The sequence below is a fragment of the Prunus avium genome, chromosome 2, assembly GCF_965620075.1.
Source record: "Prunus avium chromosome 2, drPruAviu1.hap1.1, whole genome shotgun sequence".
In the NCBI taxonomy this organism is placed as follows: Eukaryota; Viridiplantae; Streptophyta; class Magnoliopsida; order Rosales; family Rosaceae; genus Prunus; species Prunus avium.
This window is the reverse complement of record NC_142285.1, coordinates 26,018,665-26,041,947: the sequence shown is the minus strand read 5'-3', so window position 1 is coordinate 26,041,947 and position 23,283 is coordinate 26,018,665. Positions and strand designations below refer to the sequence as shown.

At 35.9% G+C, this 23,283-nt stretch overlaps 1 protein-coding gene, 1 long non-coding RNA gene and 1 pseudogene across 2 annotated transcripts; 1 reads left to right on the top strand and 2 right to left on the bottom strand.

Moving 5' to 3' along the window:
• Positions 1-4,352: 4,352 nt before the first annotated feature.
• Positions 4,353-8,024, bottom strand: LOC148296741 (uncharacterized). Its single transcript, XR_015833565.1, has 3 exons — positions 7,902-8,024; positions 7,707-7,793; positions 4,353-4,817 (listed from the first exon to the last, which is right to left on the bottom strand). It is a non-coding gene; the product is annotated as an uncharacterized LOC148296741 (long non-coding RNA).
• Positions 8,025-8,544: 520 nt separating this feature from the next.
• On the top strand, positions 8,545-12,596 carry LOC110760820 (BRAP2 RING ZnF UBP domain-containing protein 1-like). Its single transcript, XM_088249547.1, has 11 exons — positions 8,545-9,219; positions 9,649-9,757; positions 9,856-9,970; positions 10,089-10,186; positions 10,563-10,669; positions 10,835-11,087; positions 11,197-11,250; positions 11,352-11,495; positions 11,631-11,695; positions 12,026-12,080; positions 12,170-12,596. Exons 1-11 carry the CDS (start codon positions 8,906-8,908, stop codon positions 12,329-12,331), a joined length of 1,476 nt encoding a protein of 491 aa, XP_088105673.1. The 5' UTR covers positions 8,545-8,905; the 3' UTR covers positions 12,332-12,596.
• Positions 12,597-15,083: 2,487 nt separating this feature from the next.
• LOC110760821 (cytochrome P450 86A8 pseudogene) lies at positions 15,084-17,012 on the bottom strand (annotated as a pseudogene).
• Between the last annotated feature and the right edge of the window lie 6,271 nt (positions 17,013-23,283).

Genomic DNA, 23,283 nt, shown 5'->3' with positions numbered 1-23,283 from the left:
TCTTTCGCAATGATTGTGACACATCATTTGTGAGTCATAATATAGCTTTCATCAAGAATAGGTGAAACACAAACTCAAAAGTAAGTATTTCTCTCATGAACTTATTTGCTTCATTGGCACTATCATTTGGATTATCATTAATAATGTTTTGAAGGACATGATCCACAGATGAAAACATAGAAGTGATGCTAAGTAAAGTATCATAATGTGAGTATAGGTGAAACACAAACTCAAAAGTAAGTATTTCTCTCATGAACTTATTTGCTTCATTGGCACTATCATTTGGATTATCATTAATAATGTTTTGAAGGACATGATCCACAGATGAAAACATAGAAGTGATGCTAAGTAAAGTATCATAATGTGAGTTCCATCGTGTGTGACCCGCACGCTTGAGATTTGTTTCATGATTTAAGTTTCGCCTCATTATAAGACAATCATTTTCAAAAGTTATCACAATCTCTTCTTGAAGTTATGCTCTAAGTACCCGTTTGGCGTTGCTTATTTGGGGCCATAAGGTATTTTTGGAAATTTTTTGAAGTCCAAGCCTGTTTGGTAAAAGGGTTAAAAATCACTTTTGTCAAAGAATTGTTGTGAGCCAAAGCCATTAGGAGAAGCGGGTGTGGACTTGCTTTCAATTTATGATTTTGTGAAAATCAAATTGAGGAGGCGCTGGGTGTTTAATGAAACTTTCATATTCCAAAAATACCCTAATCTAATTTCACGCTCTCTCATTCTTCTCACTTAGGCCTCTCTATTCAGTCATGCTCTTCAGTCTTCATGCCCTCTCTTTCCATAGCTCTTCTCTTCCATTCGTTTTTTTTTCTTGGATCAATCGAAGCAAAGGCACAAGACTCAGGTAAGAGACACAGTAGATATATTTATTCCCAATTTTACTATTCCCCTTCCCTTTAATTTATCGGGTTTTAATTGTTACTTTGGGATGAATTTTGTGCTTGTATTTGTGATGAAGTTTTGTTTATATTGTTAAGCCAAAATTGAAATTAATCTCTGTTTTTTGTTGCTTTTACTACCATGTTTTCGTGTTTGTTGTTTGGGGTTAAGGATGTTTAGATTTTAGGGCTTTGGTGGTTTGATTAGGGAGTTCGATGAAAGGTGCACACCAGGTGTTTGACTAAAGGTTTGAACGACCTTTCATAGCTGTTGTTGCGCACAACAAAAGGTGGTCAATTAGTGAGAGTAGTTCCAGTGGAAACTCGTGGGAAATCTGTTTGTGGGCTACTAAAGTTTCCCTCATGGCCTCAGATCAAGGTGCACATTTTGATCTGTGTGGTAATGTTGGTTGAGTTTGAAATTATGCTTCATATAGCTTGTTTTCAAATTGCAAGGGAGCTAGCCTGGATTATTTAGTGTTACGTGGGGATTAAAGTAGATAAATATGATAAATTACTAGGTTGTTTTCAAATTGCAAAGGGCCAACTCTACCACTTGCCCACCCCCCACCCCTCACCCCCAACCAATATATACATATATATGATCTGTTCGTTAAGTATTAATGTTGTCTTACTTCTGTCGTTCAACAATATAAAATACAAAAAAGAATGTAATAGATTTTTTTTTCCTCTTATATGTGCATATGTTTATTTTGTTCTCTATGACTGTATCATTACTCTTTCAGATCCTTGCTTTAGCATATCTAAAAGGTGTAGATTGTTTCTCCTGCATTTTAGGTTTCTTTCTCTCTCAACGCCAAACTTGAAACGTCTATCTCTTCTTCTCCATTGTCACATAAATTTTTTCTTCTTCACTTTTCTTTTTAGCTTCAGATTACATAAATCTTTTCTCTCACAAAATAACTCTTCATATCCATATTGACCTTATTTGTGGCTAGAAAACAGTATCCATAGCAAGGGAAAGAAGGAATAGTCAATTTTTGCTAAAGCCGTAGCCAAGAAACCTTAGTGGCTTCCAATTTTCATGATTTTTGAAGTTTTCTAACCGATGCTATGTTGCAAAATAATGAAAGGCATTGGGATTAGGATTGTGGTGTCGATTTTCATATTTTAGATGGATTTTAAATTATATGTCATCTTTCTAATAAATAAAAGGGTCATTATATAATAGGCCCTTGCAACTCTAATAGTCTATACAAAAATTCATCTACATATTTACTTCCAACCAAAATCCAATTTTGAAAACGGATGCCATGAAGGATAAAAGTTGCCCATTTCTTATTACTTATTTACAAAACCCTGCCATTTTTGTTATCCAATGATTTTTCCTAAACAATCTCTAATATCTAGCCTTTCCATTATTATGGTGTTGCTTGACTCAACAAATCAAAACATTCTCATAATACATATAATATATGTTCGTTCATAAATAATATGTATGTATAGCTATACATATAAACCATAATTACATATAATGTAGGTATATTGGATGTCGTATAATGTAGGTAATTTACCTATACATATTTTCGTAGTAGGTATATTATTCATGTAGGTATATTGGATGTCGTATAATGTAGTAGGTATATTGGAATAGATAATTATGTACACTTTTTTATAAATTAAAAACAGGTACACTATTCATACTAGGTAAATTATATTTTTCATAAAACAAACAATAAAAAGATTATTAGTTATTTTTCATAGAACAAGTAATAGGTACATTATTTTTTCAACATAATTAGTATGTACAGTATTATTCATAAACAATTATAAAGTAGATTATTAGTCATGTATAATTCATAAAAAGAAAATAACATAAATATTTTTATTAAACAAACTGATTACCTAAATCTGTATTTATTGTTAAATTTAAAAAAATGTTTCCAAATTAATTTCTATATCCATTACAACCATTTGGAGATCTTTCCAATTTCAACGTCTGTCATTATATAAAATCCAATTAAAAACTGTTTCCATATTGATTCCTACATTAATATACAAAATGCAATAATGGCTTAGTTGGGGGTATTTTTGGAATCTGAAAAGTACAATAAATCAGCTTTTATGCTTAATTAGGTAACTTGCTGAGTTGGATCCTAGTCATGGGTTTTTACTTATACAAATTGGGTATTATTTATAGGAACAAAAAGTGAAGGGTTGTAGGTACGGCAAATTGAATTTGAAGGATGTAAGCCAAATTTACTATAAATAAAAATACTATACCCGTTGCAAGAGAGTTTCTCTCCCCAACAAGAGAATCTGAATGTTTTATTTATTGTTAGTCACACAAATTTAACTTATAACTATACATCTATCACACAAATTTTACATATCATATGTTTCACATTTATTGCAGTTATAATTACTTCACCCACCATTTTCTACTTTGTTGTAATAGGACATTGATTTGTAAGAGTTTACTCTAATCGAAATACATAAATTATTAATTGTATTGCCATCATATGATATGTTTCAAGCAAAAGTAGGTGCAAAGGTTATAAACAATGAAGATGTTAGAGGAAATCAAAATAAACAAGTGTCCTATCAGAAATGGCTTGTTTGGGTCGACACAAATTTGACCATTATCAAGCCATCATCAAACTTTCGACGCCTAATATCAAAATTTCACATTTTGGCTTGGGTTCCTTCTCCAACCATTGTATGCAGCCGGTCCAAACATCAATCTATGCAAAAACCCAGGCCAAATAGTAGTACGGATATTTGCCCATACAGAAAATTGGTGGAGTACAAGCGCAAGTCACTTTCCAGCCCACATGATTTTGCAGACCATTGCCCAATTGATGTCGTAGTTGAGGCCCACCAATTCAAGGACGAGTGTGTGCCTTCTGGCTTTTGTGCGTTGAACTCTAACGGTTAAGTCTGAACAACTTGTTCTTTTATTTTTTTGAATTCCAACCGACGACTATGAGATCTAACAATTATTAGATTTTTTTTTAATATAGGTCATTTGGTACTTGTTATTACTTTCAAAGTTTTTGAAATAAAATGTCATTGTACTTGTTTTTATTTTTAAGTAAAATTATATGATGTTTTAGGTTAAAATATTCAAAAAATGAAATCACGAAAGAAAAATAATGTCAAGAAAAATAAATGATAAATAAGAAGAAGGGATTAACCGTTTTTAAATAATTTAATGCAGTTGCGGACTCAAATAATGAGTCTGCATGGTTGAAGGAAAAAACAATTTGAGTCCGGTCCATAAATAAATAGTTGTATTTTGGAGGGTGAAATTTTGAATTAAGCCCTAACATGGTTTTTTTTTTTTTTGGGTCAGAATCAAATTTTATAAGATAGAAGGCAAAAGCCGGTTACAACAAAGTGAGCTCCACAAAGGAATTCGACCAACTGCAACACAAGAAGGCATAAAACCTACTACATCATAAAACTTGAAGAGGACATAAAGCCCAGAAAAGCAAAGTGCACACAAAAGGTAGTGAATACAGAATAGGGAAATGCCACACCACCCATAACCAAACAGCAGCATAATCAACAAAGCCCACACCCACCAGAGAGGAACCAGTAACCAATGCTCGAGACAGAAAATGGTGGTGGACAAGCCACCAAAGCTACAAAGAGCGCTACCATAATCCAAGCAATAAGTGACATAAGCACTTTAAAAGCAACCTCAACTGCATAAGAGTCACCAAGGAGAGGAGACCCTCGTGTGGTCGAGGCGCTGAAGATGGTGGTGAAGGGAAGGTGCCGAGAAATAGCCGCCATTGGTAGGAAGAGAAAATGCATATCAAGCACTATAGGCTCTTACAAGTAAAAACTACAAGAGAAGATCAACACCACAAACGGGTTGAAAACAAAAGCAGCACAAAAGGCTGAAGAGAATCGCACAGCACGCTTGGTCACCTTGTTTGCCACCAAATCACAGATCTGAAATAGTTTTCCAGCATGAATCAAATCTCACATATGCAAAAGAAACAAACAGAGCAAAAAAATGGTCGCGCGACACAACAATGGAAACAATAAACCAACTGAGGCGGCCACAGGGGAAACCACCCAAGCCACCGAAACACAGAGGCAATCCTCGGACAAAGTAGATCCAGAATAGGAGCAGAACAACAAACCCACCCACACACTCCCTGCAAAATAACAGAAAATCCCAAAGTCACAGCAAAAGAAAAGGGTGAGGAAGAAAACTCAAGGAGGGAGGGAAAGAGAGGACGGGAAACAAAGGAAGGAAAGGAGAGAGGGGCGAGAGGAGAGGAGAGGGGCAAGATAGAGGCAGGGGAGAGGGGGAGGGAGGGGGGAGAGCAAAAGGAGGTCACCCACCCCCAAAGGGGGGTGGCGGCTAGTCTACAAGCCTTGGGTTTTCTTTCCTAGGAAGAGAGAGCGGCTAGGTAAAAAAAAAATTAAAGAACGAATGTCAATTGCATTGCGCACCAATATCATATGGGTGGTATGTGTGTAGCCCTAACATGTTTAGAGATGGTCCAAGTACATCTAAGAGAGTGAGTGACTCTCGACACTAGTAAGTAGGGATGCAAGTTGGATTGGAAATTCCGATTTCGACCCGAAAATTTTCGATTTTGGCGAGTCCAAATCAATTCTGACATCTGAAAGTTCTGAAATCTGAGAATTCTAAAGAAAAAAAATTGGATTGGAATTTGAATGTATTTCAAGATTTTGAAAATTCCAAATTCCGAAATATATTGAGGTTTTAAGCTTAGACTACACATAATGACTAGTTTTATGTTAAATTTGATATGACTTAATGACCAAATAAACATAGATAGCTATTTTATAAAGGATAATCTATATATATAAAGCAAAAGGAAGAGAATGGTGAAACATTCAAAATACCAGAAAATGTCCTTGATTAATGCAAACATTAAGGGCCAGTTTGGCATTGCTGTGCTGTGAAAATAATCGCTTTCAAATTTGCTGTGAGAGAAATCAGCTGTGAGAGAAAGCATCAACAGTATTCTTAGCGACATTCCACCCAAGACCAGTTTCCTTCCCTTTTAGATCTTTCCATAATTTCCATTCTTTTTTCAGTAAATCCCACTTGTTTTTCAATTGTAATTTTTCATATGGTCTTCCTATCTCTTTACTAATATTTGTAACCAATCTTGCCCATCCAACTTTATTAAAGTGAGTACCGGGACGATTGCCTAGATCCACCTCCTTGATACAAAGGTCAATGAAGATGGCTATAGTTTGAGCATTCCATAATGCTGATAATTTTCGGGATCCACTTGCAACATTTTCAGTTGTGGTGAAGTTACTATTCTTCTTTGTCATCTTATTGCAACAAAGACATTACATATAAGCACAAAAGAAAATAATAGGTATACAAGCGAATTACAAACAAACCAAACTATGGATAAGCGGCATAGAGATAGGGAAAAGAAAAACCAAAAGGCAAGACAACAATGAAACATAAATGTACAACTAAGAAGAGTAAAATAGAACTGCAGAAACAATCTGCCCTTTTAAGATATGCTAGAGCAAGAATCTCAAAGAGTAATCATATAGTCACAGAGAACAAAATAAACACCTACAGGATCTCTTTTGTTTATACGCTATTTCCCAAATTATATAGAAATTCATATTTTGCTCTCTTCACCTTCATGAAATTGGAATCCTACACATGATCGGTAAATTCATATAATGAAGTAATCCCAAGCGACTGGTTGACATGACCATTTATAGAAGGATAAAACCCTTCTCCCATGTTAACTAATGTAATATCCTCCCACTAAAACAACAATTAAGTTTCTAACTACGGCACTTCAAATTGCTCACAGAATACCCATACCTTGTTGGTAGCCGGGCACCAAAAACCAGAAAAATAAGGAGGCAACTGAATAGGATTGTCTCTAAGATGAGGCCACAAGGAACTCTATAGTTAAGCTTCCACACAGTGCTGGGAAAGGTGGAAAACAAAAAACTAAAGGAGTTATCCTACTCTAATGCAAATACATAATTGAAGCGATTTTCATATAGGATCAATTTCCTTAGCCATCCTGTTAAACCTAAAAGTGTTTAAATATGACCGATTTGTTCCAGTAGATTGTTTTTTGTGAAACAAAATTCACAAAATGAAAATAATACACTTCACCAATGAAGGACACCTTAAACGTACTTTCAATGAATGATATGTGCAAATAATTGTATATGAATTTACGGATCATATGAAATAAAACAATGACTCAAATTCAATTAAAAACATATATGTTTTTGATCTAGTTCACTATGATCTCAAGACAAGAGGCAAAAGGAGAGGGGTTATATGACCTGACTTTACACTATCAAGCCTAGAGCAATAATATCAGATACACACACACACACAAATAGGTTATAGCATTGCCGTTGAGGACATCCGTCTTTGGGTTGTTTAAGATATGTGTTTCCTTCATGGTGCTACGCCAAACTTCTATTGTGAGACTTGTGTACTAGCTATTCGTTCAATTTGAGTAATCATAAAAGTTGGCTTGCTTTTGATCTAGTTCACTGTGATCTTCGGGAACAAGGAATAATGCTTTGGAGGTTGACCCTATTTGCCTCGAAATCTATTTTGCCTGTTTCCAAGTAGAAAATTCCAAGAAGTTAATTATGACCTCCTCGAAGTCTATTTGACTATTTCCCTTTTCTATACCAATTCAATCAATTTATAGGAACTTGCCCTAAAACCCAAATAGAAAAATGCCATTCTCATGCCAATACGTAATATAGAAAACAAACAGCAGCTACAATTGAAAGTTAAAACCCTAGAAATCAAAGAGAAAGAGGGAACAAGGAAATTGAAAAGAAATATACCTGAGTCTTGTAGCTTAACAGTGCGATTCAATTGATCCAACCAGAAAAAATCGTAGGTAGTATGGAAGAGAAGGAGATGAGTGATCTCTGTGAAGAGATGGCGTGAAGAAGAACCAAGATAGTTAAAACCCTAAAAATTAAAGAAAAAGAGGGAAGAATGAAATTGAGAAGAAATAAACACAATATGCCCCTTACTTGAGTCTTGTGGCTTCTTAGGAATGCGCTTCAATTGATCCAACAAGAAAAAAAATGGAGGAAGAATGCAAGAGAAGGAGAAGGTGCTCTGTGGCTTGGGATAGAGAAGACGCACGAAGAAGATGAAAGCGTGAAATCATATTGGGGTATTTTTGGAATGTTATAATTTTCATTAAACCCAGCGCTTCCTCAAATCTGATTATCGTATAATCAGAAATTGAAAGCAGCTCATTAGCTGCTTTCCTTTATTACTTTCTCCCACAGTCATTTTTAATAATAAGTGATTTTATTATAGGTTACCAAACGGGCTGGTGTTCTCAAAATTTTTAAAAAATCACTTATCACTCCAAATAAGCAATGCCAAACGGGTACTAAGAATTGAAATTATTAATTAAATGAGGATAATATGGTAAATTCACACTTTTTCATATTAAAAAAATTTTAAATTACAAAAAAAATCAGATAATGGATCCTCCTTCTAAGGAACACAACTACCCATTATCTTTTTTTCAATTCTAAAATAATTATAAAAAAAAAAAAAAAAAAACCTCTCGCAAGCGCGGAAGCGCATGCAGAGAGGCTAGTATCATATAATTGATAGCATATAACAGGTTTTCGAGCTTTTCTGTATAATTTTTCAATTTTGAGCTAAATTTAATCTTTTGAATTGTTAGACATGTTTAAAATTTTCAATGATTTTCTGAAACTTGCCAAAAAGATTCCAAAATATGTAAGTTAAGAAATTTTCCAATAATTTCGAAAATTCTGAGTTTTCCGAATTATAATGAATGTTGAAATTCCGAAAGTTTTTAGAAAATAATTTTCATTCCGAACTTTTGCGGAATGGAATTGAATCCCCTAATTCCGATCCGATATGATCCTTCTGAAAATCAGCCATACTAGTAAGCTTTGGAGCATAAATAGCTTTGCCTCTCAAATTTGTCAATTCTATTTTGTTTTTCTCTTTTCTCTTTCCCCCAACCAAGTCGACTCAGAAAAACACAATGTTCTTCCTCCGAGTCCACTCAGTGGACACCAATCACCCCCTCAGCCTCGAAGACGCCGAGTTCACCACTATCACAACTTCCAAGATCACCAGTGCTACTGAATCAAACCCTAACACCAGCCCCAAATTCAGCGAGCGAAGAGGCATAGCTCACCTGTTCCGAAGCATAGGGCACTCGTCGCTGCCAAACAGTCCTGCCTCTCGATCCACTCTCCTCTTCGTCATTGCTGTTCCCAACTATCTCTCCTTCGACGACTTCATCCGCTTCTGTGGGTCCCGAATCGACCATGTCCTCGAACTCGTCTTCATCAGGTACCGCTTCTAGATTTTCTTTGTTTACCGAGAAATTAAGAACTTTTGAATTGAGGAAATCTTCGGTTGGTTGGTTGCTTGATCAAAACCCTGAAATGGGTTTCTGACGAAATTGAGGAAATAGCAAAATTTGTTTTTTTTTTCTTCTTTAAAATAAAAAAAAACGCGGGTAGGATTTTACTTCAATTGAGCCACTGAGTTGTGCCAGGCTTACATTGATAATTTTCATAAATATAATAAATCACATTTAAAAGATAAACTTGAGCTGACAATCTAAAAAAGCAATGCTGTGAAGTAAAGGGAAAAAAAAGGGTCTATTTATCAGTTCAGTGAATATCTTTGTTTGAAATTCAGGTTTCATTTTATCTATGTTTTTGTTTCCTTAGTGATCAAACAAAGTCCAATTTAGTATTTGCTTAATTGGATTAGGAATGATGGGATGGAAGATCGGTACAGTGTTTTAGTTGAGCTGAAGAATCAGATGACCGCCGACGGATTTTATCACACTTTAAATGGGAAGAAGTATTCGCCTGGGGAGGTAATGAGTTTTTCTTATTATCGTTTATATTCATGTATGATGTATATTGTACATCTTATGTGTGCGATTTTCTTTCTTTCTTTGTTTTTTTTTTTCAGGCTGAGGTGTGCCACATTCTGTTTCTGCTTTCTGTGGACTACACAGATTCAGATGAAATAGCTGGGACTCCACCACAAGGATGTACTGAATTACCTACTTGCCCAGTTTGCCTTGGTGAGTCACAATTTTGTTTGGTGGGATGGGGGTTCTTCTGTTTATATTTTTTCAGAGATTTGATATTCTTGTGCCCAGTATTTATATGATTTTGGTTTAACTTTTGTTTCAATGTCAGAGAGATTGGATGCAGACACTAGTGGAATAGCAAGTACACTTTGTGACCATTCATTTCAATGTCCATGCATTTCAAAATGGACTTATTTATCTTGTCAGGTGAGTTGGTTTTCTGTTCCAAAATTTTGTCTTATGTGTTTAAGTTTATTAGAGATCTTGGTTGAGAGCATTGTTGACTGCACTACTGATATCAATTGCTACTTGCAGGTACTGAGGGACTCAAAATCCATTAAACTGGACCGACCACTGATGGGTTCAGTAGTTAGAAAAAATAAATAAATTTCTTTTGTGGATTATAATGAAATATTTCTATGTAACGATTGTGGTCTTAATTGGGTTTATCAATTTCAGCTTGAGTTTCCCTTGAGTTGGCATTGAGCCCTTTATAACTCTGATATGTATTAGGACTCAAGCAAAGTTTGAGAGTCCAGCTATATAGAAGAAAGTTGCTGATTTAATATTTGTGTGCCACTAGGTTTGCCGATTTTGTCAGCAGCAGGATGAAAAGCCAGCTTGCTCTGTATGTGGAATATCTGTGAATCCCTGGGTTTGTGTAATATGTGGTTTTGTAGGATGTGGAAGGTAAACATGATGCACTCTTTTTTCTTCTTATATCTTTGGTTATTTCTGTCCCCAAAGCAAGAAAACAATATAGCCTACGCATCATTTACTTGATGAGCTATGGCGTTGTCTTAATTAAATTTGTCCAGCACGGAAAATTATTGATATTATTTGTTCTTCAAAAAGATATACAGAAGGCCATGCTGTTAGGCACTGGAAGGATACACAACATTGCTATTCTCTTGAGTTGAACAGGCAGCAGATCTGGGATTACGTTGGTGATGCTTATGTTCACCGCCTGAACCAATCGAAAATTGATGGCAAGCTAATAACTGATACGGATTCTCAATGTTTGTCAGTGGAAAGGGATTGTGACAGGTGTGAATGCAGTGACGATTCTGGAATTAGTGGAGCCCTCTATAGCAGCAAAGTTGAAACTGTATGTATTTATTTTAAGAAATTTTTTTACTTTTACTCTACCTTGCACTATCCATTATTTGATGTTTTCTTATTCACATAACTGATCTTTAGATATTGTGCTACAACAGATTGTAGACGAGTATAACCGACTTCTTGCAAGTCAGCTTGAGACTCAAAGACAAGTAGGTTGTCACCAAACACACTTCTTCTTTGTGTTCTTATTTTTCCCTCTACCTAATGGCTGTTGATCAAGTAATATCCTTTTCTTTTTCTTGAAATTCAGTATTATGAAGCTCTACTTATGGAGGCCAAAAGTAAAAAGGAAAGTTCAACTTTAGAAGCAGTGGAGAAGGCTGTAAATTCCAAGATGCTGGATATTCAAGCGAAACTAGAGAAATGTCTTGAGGAAAGAAATGCTGTTGAAGATGTGAGTTTGTAATGTGCTCGTCTTTATTTTGGGGTTTGGCATTGGAGTACTGTGTTTATGTGAAATCAAAATTTTTTTTTCTTTCTGAAATTTCATTTTATTTTATTGTGCCTATTTTTTGTGTTTGTTTCTTAGATCAACAGTAATCTCATCAAGGACCAAGAAACCCGGCGCGGGAAGTTGAAGGAAATTGAAGTGAGGTACATATTGTTTTCTCTCCTTCATTGATAGATGTCAAGTCTCCCTTTGTTTAGATACTAACACTTCGGATAGGACCATGACGGTAATAAGGGGTTGTCCAAAATCTGAAAGTGAAATATGGAGAGCCATTTAGTATTTGCCAAAACTTCTGTTAGTTTCTTTCTTCCCATCCTGTCCCCTCCTCTCCCACACAACAGATAGTGATCATTTCAGGACCCATGTGCCAGTGCTAGATCTATAGGATAAGGCATAGAGGCAAGTCTGTGATTATTAATAGCGGCACTGGATTCTTTGGTTTTTATATCCTCCATGATTTAAACTCCTTTTAGGGAAGCTGCATTACTGAGGTTAAGAGAGGAGAAGATGGTTGATCTGGAAGAACAGGTATTGATGTTACGAGTTTCTGCATGTTAGCCACTATTTAGAGGTTGCTGGTTTCTCATCTTAACAAGTCTAAATGATGGTGGTGACAGATTAGAGATCTTACAGTCTACATCGAAGCCCAAAAAACACTTAATCACATGACGGATTCAGATGGCATCAAAGGGGGAACACTCTTGCCTGTACCTTCTTCAAAGCAATCTTCTCCTGCCAACTCTAGAAGACAAACAAAATCTGGCCGAAGACGGAACTAAAAGATGGGCACTCAACATGTCGTGTATAGTAATAATTGTGTGTCCAGTTGATTTTGGATCATGTAGCGATTTCAGCGAGTCTGAATCAACCAGTTGGCTAGGATATGGGTCCCTAGCCATTGTATCTTTTTCTTTTCTTCTAGCGAGTTCATTACATTGGAGATACTTCTTCCAACCTCCATAGTTCCTATAAACATTTGTACTACCATATCTTTGGTCAGTTGAACCACCATCAACCTGGCACAATAAATCTACAGATTTCCTATACCTAAACAACATAATTATTTTAAATTATTTAAATTATTATAATTTATTGAGTACAAGTACGGATTTTGTGTCTAGTGTGTCACATCTATTAGATTAAAAAGCAGTGTTTTTTTTTCTGTACTTCCACAGTTAATTTAGCTGATTTCTTATGTTAGATGTAAAATTGTGTTCCATATCTGACACTTATTTAAGTTTTATAGGATGTTGAATTTCACATAATTATTTATGTTTGATAGAATTGTTGGGATGTTGAATTTCATTGAAAGTTATGAGTACAAATATATATATATATATATATTTTTTTGACACAAATTTTGACACAAGCTTTAAACCCTTGGATTAGCCCACTATCAAAGGATGTGATTAAACAAATTAATTATTTTATTCTTTAAATAAGGACACAAGGCACTTCTTCTTCGTGCCTTCTCATTTACACCACCTCCCTTCTTCTTCTTCTTGCTTTTTTTTTTTTTTGGGGTCTAAATCATGAGATGGTCCTGGATGGGCCCCAACTATGGGTGGCACCTTAAAGCCTTAACCACAACCCAGACTAATCCCCACTCACATCGGGTCGGCTCGTAAGGGGTAAAGTGTTGGCCAAAGTGGTGACTCCGTACGAGAGCAGGGATCGAACCCCTGACCTCTCTTAAGGAATGAGAGTGCCGAACCACTCACACCAACCACCTTGGTTTCTTCTTCTTGCTTTTTCAGTAACCCTGAAATCACAAACTAGCCATCCAATTTCAGCAAACCATTCCATCCAAATCACAAACTAGCAATTAATCCTTAGAGTTAAGATTTATATTGATAAATCATTGTTTTAATAATCTACACAACAAGTTGCATAGTAAATCACATAAATCTAGCCAATTTGTGGGCGTTGGAGAGAAACTGGGTCTTTGTTTCTGTTCAATCAAAATTACTTCAGAGTTAGGGAAATAACGCGCCTTAGTTTTCATTCTCTTTATTTCCTATTTGGCTCTTTCCCTTCGTCGCTCTACATCTCTTTGTCTCTCTCTTCTTCTCCATTCATTCATCTCCCCTCTACGTCTTACAATTTCCCACCAATAATTTTTACTTTAAAAAAAAATAATAATAATGTTATATTTTAATCTATAGTATCGTACAATCTAGTTTCTTCTTCGTAATATTTTATTTTTATCACATAATAAATTTTTTCAATAAATATTGGTTATTTAGATGTTGAATATAAGTTAAAGCTAAAACATAGCATAGCATATGAGAAACTCGAAGAAAATCCAAATTAGTAGAGAAAATATGGAAGATTTCTTTGTTCCAACAGACCATATAGAAGATATAGCTACTTTTTTTCCCCCTCTCATTTGCTTCAAGCCACAAATTAATTAGTAGAGAAGAGAAGATCGCAGGTGGATGATGAATGTAGAAGAAAGAGAGAGCAAAAAATGCAGAGGCTGCGATGGAACAAAAGAGTCTAGTGGGAAAGGGAAAGAACTAAATAAAAATAATTAATGAGATGAGAGAGAGAATGAATTCTTAATTAATATAGTATCAGAATTTTAATCCCAATGTATAAATATTAATTGAAGAAAATTTATTGTTTTGAGAAATGAAAATACATCACAACCATTAAAAGTTTATAGATCTAAAGGCCTAAAACTTGTGTCAAAACTTGTGTCAAAAATATGGTGCCACGGATCCGCAGTTGTGATATAATACGACGGCTCTTGGCCCTCGAGACCAAGCAACATATATAAGTAAGTTATAACACACGGCTAAATTATAGGAAGGAAACCAACAAGAATTAAATGGCTAACAACTTCGATAGCAAGTAAGAAACTTGCATTGCGGGTAAACCTAGAAATCCTATAGACTGATAGGGTATAGCCGGGCGGCTGTACTTAAAAAAAAATTCAATTTATAGCATATTTCATAAGTATTGCCGCACGGCTATACAATTAATTAAAAACATTTAAAAAACATCGGAGTATAGCCGCGCGGCAATACATTTTATTTTTTTAAAAAAAGAATCCCCGTATAGCCGAGCGGCTATACTGTTAATTAAATTAAAAAAGGGCCCCCAGTATAGCCAGGCGGCCATACTATTAATTTTAATAAAAAAGGACCCAATATTGCCACGCAACTGTACTACTCGCCACGATAGACATGTGCCGGTGAACTTTCGTCGAGACAGAATTTAAAAAATAATAATAATAAAAACTTAGTATGTTTAGGTTAATTAATTTTGTTTTTAGTAATTGAATAATATCTTTGCCTTATTTAATTAGTTAAATTAGTAATTATATTTCAATTATTATTTCTTTAGTGAATAATTAGTATTAAATATTTTAATTAACTTCATAAATTATATTACTCAATAAATAGTAATTAAAATATTATTTTTTTTCTCGAATAAAATATTTAAATACTAATTATTCACTAAGTAAATAATAACTAAAACATAACTACTAATTAAAGTAATTAAAAAAGAGAAATCCATATTATGCTACTTAAAGGGTTTAGCCGCACGGCTATACGCTTAAAACATTCCATTTTTATAAATTTATAAATAAACCCAATTCTAGACATCTATTTATAAAAAAACCCAAACACTATTTAAACATAGAAACACACCCAAAATCAACCCCAAAATCAACAATTGTATATTTTTAGGGTGTGTTTATAAATGGGTTTTGAGTGTGTGTAATGATGGATTTTGGGTGTGTTTATAAAGTGTTTTGGGTGTTGGGTTTTTTTATAATTTCAGCCCCTATTTTGGGTGTTTTAGTGAAACTCCCTTCTATTTTTTGGTATAGCCGCGCGTCTATACTGTTAACATATTCTATTTGTAGGGTATAGCCGCGCGGCTATACGCTTTAGATATTATATTTTTGGAGCATAGCCGTTCGGCTAGACCTTTAAAATATTATATTTTTTAGATTTTTTCGTATAGCCGGTCGGCTATACTTCAAAATCCCATAGAAAACAACAACAGTAAGTTTCTGCTTCAACAATGAACAGCGACTCATCGTCATTCTCCGCACTCGTATACCCAGAACTCAAAACCACCCACCAACTCGACTGCACCACCAACTTCCAAACCTGGAGAAGCAAGCTCGACTTCGTCCTCGCTGACAACAATGTCGCTTACGTCTTCCCGACCCAAAATCCCCAACCCCCGACACCCCACCAGACGACGTCGTTCTCCACCAGAAATGGCTGCGCGACGACTTCACGGCGCGCCACATCATCCTCGGAGCGCTGCACAAGCACGTCCAGATGTCCTACAACCGCCACGAGACCACCAAGTCCCTCAAGGACCCGCTCTCGGCCTTCTTCACCCGACCCTCCATGGCCAAGCGGATGGTCAAGCTCCGGCAGTACGTCGACCACAAGATGCACGAGGGCAAATCGGTAAATCAGGACATCCTGGAGATGGGTTCGATGGCTTATGAGCTGGAATGCGAGGGGCTGAAGGTTCATCGGATAAATACTCCTCAATGTGCACAAGGCTTCGGCTCAGCGTGACTTCCATTCCAAGCCCAAGCCACTTCTTCAGCTTCCACAGCACTTCGGGCAAAATAAAACGCTGTAGCGAGGCTTCGGTGGCTCGGTCGAAAGCCGAGGCGAAGCCGTTGTCTGGGAACCCCGGCGCGCAAGTCTGTGGGTCCTTCCCGAAAGTCAAGCCGCATATGTTGTCGAAAGTGAGCCGAAGCAACAAGTCTTGAAGATCAACAGGCTCGGATTCAAGCTCAGCCGATTTAAGAATCGGGGAGAACCTCAGCTTGATGGATCGGCTGACCCACCGAGCCATGGCTTGGCGGAGCGTCCGGGTTGTGAATTCCAGTGCGGCCGTCTTCCTCTGAAATAGCCACGTGTCGCCATCTGAGTTGAAGATGCCTTCGCCCAAAAGATCATGAAACACGGATTGCCAAGTGGGGCCCTTAGGGTAATTGTCGAACCGGGTTTTCAGTATGTGCTCCAGATTCTTCGGGTCGCACGTGACGGTCACGAGGCCCTGCTTTCTGGCGAGGAAGGGGATGGCGCAGATGCATGTTTGATACGTGCCGCCGCAGGCGCGTAGGTTGTCACAGATCCAGTCGTGCAAGCGGTCGGAATTTTCTATGAGGCCCGGGAGGCTGCCCAATAAGGGCCAGACACGTGGGCCAGGGACCGTGAGATGAAGGTGAACCAAAGTAAATAAGCTGTGATGGCCGTCAAAACCAGAAAGGCCGTACCAATATCCATGCTTACTTGTTTGCCACGTATTGACCAAATCGCCCAAAACCCAAAAAGAATGCAACGCAACAACCACACTCAATCTCACTGGGCCAGCTACCAGCAAGCAAACCCAAAACCTGTTTTTCCTGGAAAGTATTTTCCCGAGAAAAAGTTTTCTGGGAAAGTACTTGTCTCGTAAAGAAGTGGGAAGAAGTTACTATAAAACGTATGTCATAGGAATATGGGTCTGAAATGTGAGAAATAGATGAAAAGAAGGAAAACCCAGGTTGTGTTTTTCATGCATATGAAATGTTTGTGGGATTGATTGAGAAAAGGAGAGAGCTTTAATGGATCTAAAAAATATGGAAGGTTAACAGTAAGGTGGTGCTTCTCAAGTAGAAGAACAAGAGAGGAGTAAATATTTGATGAAGCAGAGAGATGGAAGAGTGACTGATATAAAGTGGAGTGGAGTGTTAATTGAGAGAGGGATTTATAGTTGAGAATTGTATTGAGAAGCAATTATTAAGGCCAGACTGGTCCTTGAAATCGCTCTCTAACTCTGTCTGTCTCTCTGTTTCTTTTTTTGTTTTCTCTCACTAAAATTAAGCTTCACAGCAGCACAGCAGGCGCCATAAATGTCTTCAGAGGTCGTTGAACTTTTTAAAGCTTGCCCGAAACCTCTCTCTCTCTCTCTAGAGCTCTTTTTCCACAAAAACCACTGGCTCTAGCAAATTAAGATGATCTACTCTCTCTCTCTCTCTCTCTCTCTCTCTCTCTCTCTCATCTGCAACTCTTACACCTAATTTTACTGGAAATGGAAGAGGAGATTTAATTCAAGAGCATTGAATGAAGAGGAAATTTAATGAGATTAGTTGAGGAACTATATATATAAAGGAAGTAGAGAGACCCCAAAAAGAAAAAAAACACAAATAAAAAACAATGATAATTATATTGGAAAAAAAGAAAGAAAAATAGGTCACCCACATACACACATACACACTGTCTGTTTTAATTGGATCAATTATGGGTTGTTTATGATCATTATCTTAACCCTAATAAGCCCCCTTCCCCTTTCTCTTTCTTTCTTTCTTTCTTTATAAGTTATACCTTTAAGTATTAAAATTAAATGAAAATTGGGTTCTTCATGTGGTTCTTTTTGGTTAGGGTTGGGTGAGCAACCTACCCACAATTTAAGACCCTTTTTTGCTTCTCTTTCCTTTGCTTTGCTTGTGTGACTTTTTTTTCTTATCTTTTTTCTCAGCTAGTAAAACCAATTCTGGGATTCTTCACAGGTTTGACCCTCTCACTTTTAATGCATTATAATCAATGAAATTATCAAAAAATGCGCGCCTCTCTACCTGTAACATGAAAAAAGTCAAAACCCCATGTACAATATCTGTATATATATATATACTGTTCACCTCAATGCAGGTATGGCCTAAATTTTTGCACATTGGCAGGCTGCAGACGCTTCATCAGGATTCATATGAAACCTGGCATTGAAATTGAAGAGCTTTGACAAATTTGGGATAATGTTATCTCGTCAAACTGTGAATCTAAACTGTTAATTCTCGTCACATTCTAGCAACGTAAGTATTTATTCAATAAATAAATAAAGTCTAAGAAGAATTAGATTCTCGTCACATTCTAGCAACGTAAGTATTTACTCGATAAATACATAAAGTCTGATAAGAATTAGATTCTTGTCACATTCTAGCAACGTAAGTATTTATTTGATAAATACATAAAGTTTGATAACAAAACATAACGCTAATGAATGAATTATAACATCCATGAATGAGAACGTGATTGTGATTGTGATTAAGCCCCTACGTGAGATCCCATGTGATGGTGGAAATGAGTTCGTGAGAGTGCCTAACAATTGTTGAACCATTCCACGGTTTAGGTGTGCTTGGCTAAGCACCATCTCTATCAGTGTCATCAAATTAATCACATCATGTGCATCTGACAAGGCTTCATTCATTCTATAATAATGTGATTATCATTATTATAGGATGAAATTATATAAGTTTCATTCATTCTAATTTCCATATTAGTGCTAAGGTAAGCCAATCCAATTTATGTAATTACCTGGATAATATTACATATGTTTGGGTGGATCCTATCATTGTTAGGCTAGTTAACTTTAGGTTTTCTTTGACAAGAAAAAAACATAAAAAGCTTTAGGTTTTCTTATCCGACATAATATTTTTCGCAGAATTCCAATTAAATAAGTTTGTTATCGATTCATTTATAATTTGTGTTAGCGAGTCATGTCATTTGGTGTTGGATCATGCTGTGCTAAAAAATTATAGAGATATTTATTTAAAAATTCATTTTTGTTGTTGGAATAGATGCTTTATTAAAAAAGACTAAGCACCATAAGAGTGTACAAAGATAGTACTGAAACAATCAATACTATCCAAAACCCAACACTACTACAAAATTGAGCAAAAACCACGAACTTAAGAGCACAAATACATGTATGGTGCCCTCATCTTTAACATTGAGCGCAAATAGATTTTATTCGTCCTCTTCTTGCATAAAACACAAATAATTATGTCAAATTAATTTACATAAAGCACAAATTTATACTGGACACAAAGAATTGTGTCAAATGTCAATTGAATGAAAACAATAAGCATTATCTGATAAGTTGTTCAAAAAAAGTAAAATTATTTATTTGTGTAGACACAAATAGTTGTGTCTATATCCTCAGATGTGACACCCTTATAACACAAAACTACATTTGTGCCCAATAATTTTTATGTGACACCCTTATAACACACACAAAAAAAAAAAAGAGGGACAAATACGTACGTTTTATTATTATTATTTTATAATAGTATAAAAAACACACGGATCTTTTCCAATCCTAGAAAATATCTACTTCAATCTCGTAGTGGTGTCAATTCTATTTAACTGGGTGGGAAGCTCAGTATTGATTAAGTTTAGGAGGGCCCATTTGTTGAGACCAAAAGTTGGTAAGCATGTATCCCAATTTGGGGTTTAAACTTTATATTTCTATGACAGGTTTTAGAATATATTATGCACCAAAATATTATAGTGGCTTATCCCAAGTTTTCTTTTCATGTTCGCATTTTTTTTTTTTTTTTGCTCAGGCATGTTTGCATTTAGGGTGTAAAAAAAAAGTGGAAGCTTAGGCGCGTGAGCACCTGGGTTGTAATATTTTTTTTAAAATAAAATATATAGCATTGAGCACAATTTTATAATTGTGTCTGTACATATGTCTAATTAATTGATAAAGTCACTGAAGTAACTTGTCATAATACAAACACAAATATTATTTTTCATCCTTTATATTTTCTGACACGAATTTTTCTTTCGTGTCCTATAGCAATGGAAACTCCTATAGGCTATAGACAACACCGTCAGCCTAATAGTGGTTGCATCATGGCCTTTGAACATAGAGCATAATTATTTGTGTCTTTTGCAGCTAAGAGCATGTCCACCCATAAGGGCTAAGTCTAAGGCAAGGGCAAGCAAGGGCTGTCACTATTCACATGAATAGTGTCAGCCTTGCCATTTGTGGTTCCACCCATGAGGGCTAAGTCTAGGGCAAGAATCTATCCCAAAAGGCTAAGGCAAGGGTAAGAAAGGAAAAAAAGATTATGCAACAAAATATAAACAATTTAGAAAGTGAATAAAATTGTTATGTATTTATAGGGAAAGCATCTATAATTTTTTGGTATTTTTTAAAAAAAAATTGAAATTTTTTTGGATTTTTTTTGAATTTTTTTGGATTTTTTAAATATTTTTTTGCTCGCTGACATCATTGACGTCACAGCCCTCGGGCTGAAGCCCAGGCGAAACCTGACCTTGGGCTTGCCCGAGCTGGTGGGACCCACACCAAACCAGGCTGCAGCGCTGGAGCTGCCTTGGGCTTGCGAGGGGGGCCTTTTGCCCGGTTCTGTTGCTGCGCTGGAGATGCTCTAAGAGCACAAACGAAAATGGTGCTGAAACCCAAATATTCTAGTAGTGCAAGCATGACAGACATGAACAAATGCGTAATCTTTCAAAAAAGACTCGCGCCTAAACAACTCAAGGGTAAACAACAAGAAAAGAGAAGAAAGAATAGGAAGCCTATACATCCCTTCAATATGCACATCAACAAAACATTGGCAGCACCATAAACTTGCAACCAAAAGAGCATTGCCAATGTCAACATGGATCTGAAACAGAAGAAAAAAAAATGAGTAAAAAAACCAAAAGACACTTGGGCTAAAGCCAAAATCAAGGCTCATTACACAATAAATCAAATGAAGGAATACTAAGGGCTAGTTTGGCATTGCTGTGTTGTGAAAATAATCGCTGTCATATTTGCTGTGAGAGAAATCAGCTGTGAGATAAAGCAGTTTGGCGTTTGGTAAACTTTTTGTTAAAAGTGTTGTTGGTACGGATTCCCATATAATCAAAAAATAATTGCCGCATAATCATTAAACCCAACGCCTCTTCGAAACTGATTCCTGCATAATCAGAAAATGAAAGCACCTTATTAGCTGCTTTCCCTTATAGCTTTCTCCCACAACAATTTTTAACAATAAGTGATTTTCTCATAGTTTATCAAACAGGTTGGGTTTCACAAATTTTTTAAAAAATCACTTATCACCCCAAATAAGCAAATACCGAACGGGCACTAAGAAAGAAAAACTACTCCCTGAGCTAAAGAAGGACGTGGCCGTGAAAGCCAACAACTCAAACACAATTGCACCATTCAACAACGAAATCTACAATATGCGACAGCCACTGGACGAAAGAGAGAAAAAAGAGAAGTAGAGAGAAACAAACAAGGAGGAAAACATATTATATAAAAACTCATATTGAAGAGAAAAATCCAAAACTAACCACTTGCCATTTTCTAATTGGTTCTTAGTGTGTTAAAATTTTATAAGAACCAATTAGAAAATAACAATTAGCTAGTTTTGGATTTTCACTCTAAATAGGTTTTATAAGAGCTTTTGTATATTATATTATGCTAAAATGAAATTATTAGTGAAATCCTCAAAATTATATGTACCACGCCTAATATACATTGGTAATTATTGTACGACCTTTTGAGAACTAATTTTTAAATGGATGGCATAATTAACACTTAAACGAGTAAATTAAGCGAAGGTGGATCCTTTTATTGGTATCCTTAGGACTAGAGAAGAAGATAAAGACAAAGGGAATGAATTTTACAACTCAAAACTTTATGTACACCGACAGTTTGTGCACAAAATTACATTCTATTGATTTTTTTTTTTTCTTTCGCATCACCTCATGGTGCACATTGCATGAGAAAAATCATGAGGATAATGTTTTTTTCTCACCGACAGCATGCAATCACTATGAACATTACCATCCAGTCACATGCTTTATATGTATAGCATTAACCCTATGACCCATAAGATAATCTGTCAGATGACTACATGCAGAACTTGAAGCAAATTCCAAATCTTGAGTTGACTCATTCTAATTGCTATAAGAAGCTGTGTTTTTTCTTTTTTGGATACAAACGATATTGGCCGAGGTGGAAGCGAAAGCAAAACTTCGGATGCACGGGTAAATGCTATTATCACTTAAGGGTGTTTGTGAGAATTAATTCAAGTTCATGCATTAGTATAAGTGGAAAAAATAAGAATAGTGTAACTGATCAAACCATAAAATCTTGGATCCCAAACTTATTTGATGCGAACCTCTTTGTTTTCTTGTTTTCTATAGTTTGAATCACATCACAATCATCATGTTAATTAAGGAAAACAGAGCATTACCCCAAAAACAAACATTGCAAACAAGTTTGTTTTGCTGTCACTATATCAAATATATATAAAAAAAACTACTTAAAGACCCATCTCATCCGAAACCCATCTAATCCACATCTGACAAGCTTTTATTTGTTGAACTAATGACATCCCTAATTTTATATATAAATACAAACGGTTTACAATAACATAAATTTTGGAGTGAATGGCTTGGATTGAGACATTCCACAAGAAGGCCTACAGTTCCCCATTTGTTTAGATGGGGATTTTGGCACCTAATAAGTTAAAATTAAGTAGTTCAACCAAAAAAGAAAAAAAATTAAGTCCAACATGATATAGGTTGGGTAGCTACAATTCCTGGGACTTGCCAAACCTCTCATAGTTGATAGTTTACAGATGCACAGATCAGGCGGCTCCTATCAATTCCACATATTGCATCATGAAGCAAAATGTTCAAAACCCAAATAAAATTAGGTCTCCAACTGTCTATTGATGACCAAGAAATATACATGTGGATGATCCAACTCCCATGCTGGACCATTAAGTATAGTCCTCTGGGGACCCCATAAAAACTAAAGTCAACGTTCTGAGTCTCACACATTTCTACCATTTCAACCACATATAGCATTTATCCACACAAAAAAAAAAGGTCATATAGCATCAAACGAGTCATTGCTCTAAATTGCATTTCAGATGGGATTTCAGGCCAGCTGAGACATT